We start from the raw sequence: 4,331 nt of genomic DNA on the forward strand, positions 1-4,331 counted from the left end.
AAAAATTTTGGGCGGGACGAAGTTCGCCGGGTCTGCTAGTGTATATATACATGCATAAATATATAGTATATTCATACTGGATGTAGGTGGCATCTAGGAGCCTGTTCACTTAGGACCCGGCTTGGCTAATTTGTGAGCATACAAACATTAAAAGAGGAAGAGCCCATATACCTTGCAGAAAAGTCCGAACTAGTTAATCAAATTTCTAGTTATTTATAGTTAAAACGTAACCAGCCTGATAGTGCCTAGATTATCACACTGACAAAAAAATCAAACATGCGATGCTTAAGCATGATTCATAGTCGATAACGGCTATTTGTCAGATTCAAGGCACATTAAACAGGTAGTATCAGTAGAGCAAAAACAACATTTGCGTGTATTTTGTTGTTGCTTCTGGTATCGAAAGTGTCAACAACTGTTCTGAATTTTTTCTTCTAAATCAAAGCGTGCCATGTGAAATACAAAAAATTATAAAAAATAAAAAATTGAAATTGGAAAAAATAAAAATTGATGCAACTTTCTTTCCTAGTAAATTTGTTTGCTTCTCGAAGCATTGATCCATCCTTTGCAAGGCCCAGTAATCAGCGGTCGTGCTGCCGAGTTGGGCGAACGTAAATGTTTGTTTTTGAAACTCATATTTCTTACTTACCTTGGACTCCTTTCCGACTCATATATTCTGAGCGCTCAGAATATGTTTGCGGGGCTGTTTAATGTGCCTTGGATTATAGCATTTCAACGTCAAATTTTCCTCGCGCAGTCTGACGCACATTCCAATTCTATCTTCCGATTTCTTCAACCAGAAGGGAGACTCATTGGTTTTGTGCCAGAATCTAAATAGTACCATATATATTGCCGCGCTGAATACCATAAGCATCTCTCCCTTGTCAGATACTATACTTATGGCTGAATTTTCATATTTCCGGAAAAAATATGCGTTCTTTTCCACGCTTGGTATCATCATTCCTCCCATCCGTCGTGGCGTGCGCGGATTGTCGCGATTTATTCACTGATCGAAACAGAGTAAGACTTGGCGTTAACGCAGATAAGGTAGATCTAGTTTTCTTTGCTAGAAAATAAAAGATTCGGAAGGGGTATTGACTTAAGCTAGGTAAAGGGACTCTCCAACTGAAGTAAAACACTAAGTACCGCGGAATAACCTTAATTTTCGATTAGCCCAACGGTAGCAGACAACCAGAAACTGTTTGCTTAGCGTAGTTGTGCTCCTTAACTGGCGCATAGATGGCCCGCTATGCAGGTGGTTTTCGGGAGACATCGGGAGGGATACCCTCGTTGTTCGCTGAAGCGTTGTCCACTACATCCAACTAGACCCTGTTGGGTAACCAAATAGGTGCAGCATAATTCAGAACCTGCCGGCCAATTTTGCCTCGCCCTCGACGTTTATCCTCAATTGTAGCTTGAACTACTTCGTTCAAGTGATAAAAAGGATCGCCGTTGATTTCGTCTATGTACAAATATAAGACGCATATATTTATTACGGTATATGAATTTACATATTTGCAATATGTGTATGTTTGCATGAAGGTTGGTATGCACATTTATAAAATCAGCAATCACATTACAAAGGTTTAATCTGATTCTAAAAAATTAACTTACATGATATAGCATTTACTTTAGTTAATTTGAATGTTAGTATGTATATGTATATGCACGTTTAATTACTAAGTCAATGTAAATATGCTTCAGACAGTAAAATCTCTATTAATGCAATTACAGAAACCAACTAAAAATTCTAATGCAAAAAAGTTTAAATGAGAATAATCATTAAAAGCTTGTTTAGTGTTTCTTCTTGCGCCTGCCGCCTTTGCCAGTCGAAGTACTAGCAGCATCTACTTCAGGCACAACCACCGTGCCACCAACAATTTCGTCTTTTAGCTCAGAATCAGCAATCTTGCTCTGTGCCTGCATATAAAACATTATATCGCGTAGTTGCTCCTTGACATCGTTCAATTCAGCCTCACGCGCTTCTTTGTAGTCCTTGTATTGTTTTTCAAGTGCTGCATATTTAGTCTGCCAAGAGCTGTGATTGCTTTGTAGTGTTTTAGAGAATTCACTCTCCTCGGCGAGCTGCTTTTGTACTTCTTTCAATCTGCAAAATATCCAAATTTTAATAAAATATATCTCCTTTAAGAAGTGATTGTTTTTGTACTTTGTAGTATTCTGCGCCAACTTGCGCTCCAGAGCCTGCTTTTCCTTGGTCAGGGTTTGTACTTTCTGTTCCAAGGCGCTGACTTTGCTGCTGGCATTATCGGCTCCTGACTTGAAGTCGCGCCATTCTTTCTCTATACGATCCAAGCGATCTTCATAGTATTGACGTTGCGTATCCAATTGCGAAGTGAGTAAATATGTGAACTCCAACTGCATTGAATCAATCTTTTCTTCGCCCTCATCATTGGCAGTAGCTACCAGCTTGCCGTCAGTCTTATTTTGAAAGAGCCGATGTACAAAATTGTCACCTGCATAATCCCAAACACTAGAAGTGCCCAACTGCATGGCGAAAGTGTGGTTAGTAGCGCGATAGTGTGCTGCAGCATGACCACCTTGATAACGCCCACAACCAACATGACCGCAAATCAGACAAATCCATAGTGAATCTGTGCCCTCACATTCCATACAAACAGAGTTCTCAAGCAATTCTGGTGTCTGCACATGGCGGCACACTGGACACGTCGAATCACCCCATTTGATAAGGCAGTTTGCGTGAAAGGCATGATTGCAGAGTATGGTTAAGACGCCATCGACGCTCTCATCCATGCGCTCAAGACAAACTGGCAACAAAATAAATCAGTATTGAGTATTTAAGTGTGTTTAATAAAAGAGCAATCTTTATACCTGGGCAATTAGGCAGTTCGGTGTGGCCAGCTGGTGGCCCACCATTGCCACCGCGTTCTATTTCCGACACCCAAACGGCATGACAGAGCGAGTCTGGTTCAAGCAAATTATAAGCGGCGCCATTGTAGGACTGGTAGAATTCCAAAGCAGCGGTATTTGAGCGAAATCTGAAAAACAATTACAGTTGAATGCAAAATTCGTTGCAGAAAGTATTCCTTCACTTACTCGAGTATCACCATAAACTGATTGGGGCTACCATCTCGCACAATGCGTATATGACGCATTTCTGACTGACATGGTGCCACGAAGTCCAGCAAGTCATGGCAGTTTACACTTGCAGGCACCGCGAGAAGACAAAGAATGTCTGATGGGCCCTCCTTTAACTCCTTGCGCTCACTATGAAAACAAAGAAATAATAATTTAGATAAATCTTTATAAAAATCCGAGACATACTCACTTTTTCTTGTACAAGTGCACTATACCATTAGTTACTTCCGGATTGCCAGAGTAGAAACCAATCTCCTTTGGAAATTCAGGTGCACACTGCCCTTCCTCGAGTGGTGTGGCCTCACGTGAACCACTAGCTGTAGCACGAAAATTTCGCTTACGTTCAGCGCTCATTTCCATCATCGCACCACCTGCCTGTTGCTCGATTTTTGTTACTGGCTGCAGCTCTTCTTGACCAGGACACAACTGATTTGTGTAGGTTTCGATTATAATTTCTCTGGATTGTCGCAAGCCACGGTCACGCTCGCGCTCCTTTAGCATGCGCGGGTTTGTAGGATGCTCAGCGGAGGTTGCACCAGGCTCTGGAAGTAAATGCATTGAGTTAAAGGGGAATATAAAGTGAATGCATTTTTTGACATACGCACCCAAATCCTCATTCAGTTGTGGATCAATTTCGATTTTGATGACGCAGAGAGATACCTGAGTGGGCATTGGTTGTTATTATTACAATATTGTTGCAGTTTTTATGCACTTTTTTCCAGAACTTTCGTCAGTTGTTTATTTTGTGTAACATCCGACGCACTTTTCTCTGCGGAATTTTGCACTTTTTAATTCTTATTTCATTTGGTCATGTTTTTATCATGCATTTCTTGTTGTCTGATTTTTATTTAATTTTCTTTGTTTCTGCAATACTTCACCACTTAAAACAGAGTTCTTTTTTCTTTTATTTATTTTATCGAGAAATGTAAACAGAACAAATAATTTGGAGAAATCAAATGTCAGATTTTGCAATATTTCACCACGTAAAATGGATATTTCACCACCTTATCGGTTTGGGTCTAAGATGCACTACTGGAAAACGTCAGATTGTACCAGAGAACGTTTATAAACGTTCTCTGATTGTACCCCTTCTCAAACCAGTGTTGCTGCTTCAGCTACTTATTTATTCAAGCATATTTGTTTGATTCTTTCGCTAGATGGCGCTACCCACCGTTTCCCTTTGCTTCACGGTTCCGTTTGTTCCAGTTCCTGAA

At 40.5% G+C, this 4,331-nt stretch overlaps 1 protein-coding gene across 2 annotated transcripts; it reads right to left on the bottom strand.

Annotated features, from left to right (window-relative positions):
* Positions 1-1,452: 1,452 nt before the first annotated feature.
* LOC108380651 (BRCA1-associated protein) lies at positions 1,453-4,112 on the bottom strand. 2 transcript variants are annotated; one of them, XM_017637043.1, is made up of 6 exons: positions 3,719-4,112; positions 3,308-3,659; positions 3,076-3,246; positions 2,851-3,017; positions 2,168-2,786; positions 1,453-2,107 (listed from the first exon to the last, which is right to left on the bottom strand). In XM_017637043.1, exons 1-6 carry the CDS (start codon positions 3,732-3,734, stop codon positions 1,795-1,797), a joined length of 1,638 nt encoding a protein of 545 aa, XP_017492532.1. In that variant the 5' UTR covers positions 3,735-4,112; the 3' UTR covers positions 1,453-1,794. The 2 variants fall into 2 exon arrangements, with proteins under 2 accessions (XP_017492532.1, XP_017492531.1); XM_017637042.1 differs by having other exon boundaries at positions 3,723-4,111.
* Between the last annotated feature and the right edge of the window lie 219 nt (positions 4,113-4,331).

The sequence above is a fragment of the Rhagoletis zephyria genome, unplaced genomic scaffold, assembly GCF_001687245.7.
Source record: "Rhagoletis zephyria isolate East Lansing unplaced genomic scaffold, Rhagoletis_zephyria_1.1 Rzeph_scaffold_19928, whole genome shotgun sequence".
Taxonomy (NCBI): Eukaryota; Metazoa; Arthropoda; class Insecta; order Diptera; family Tephritidae; genus Rhagoletis; species Rhagoletis zephyria.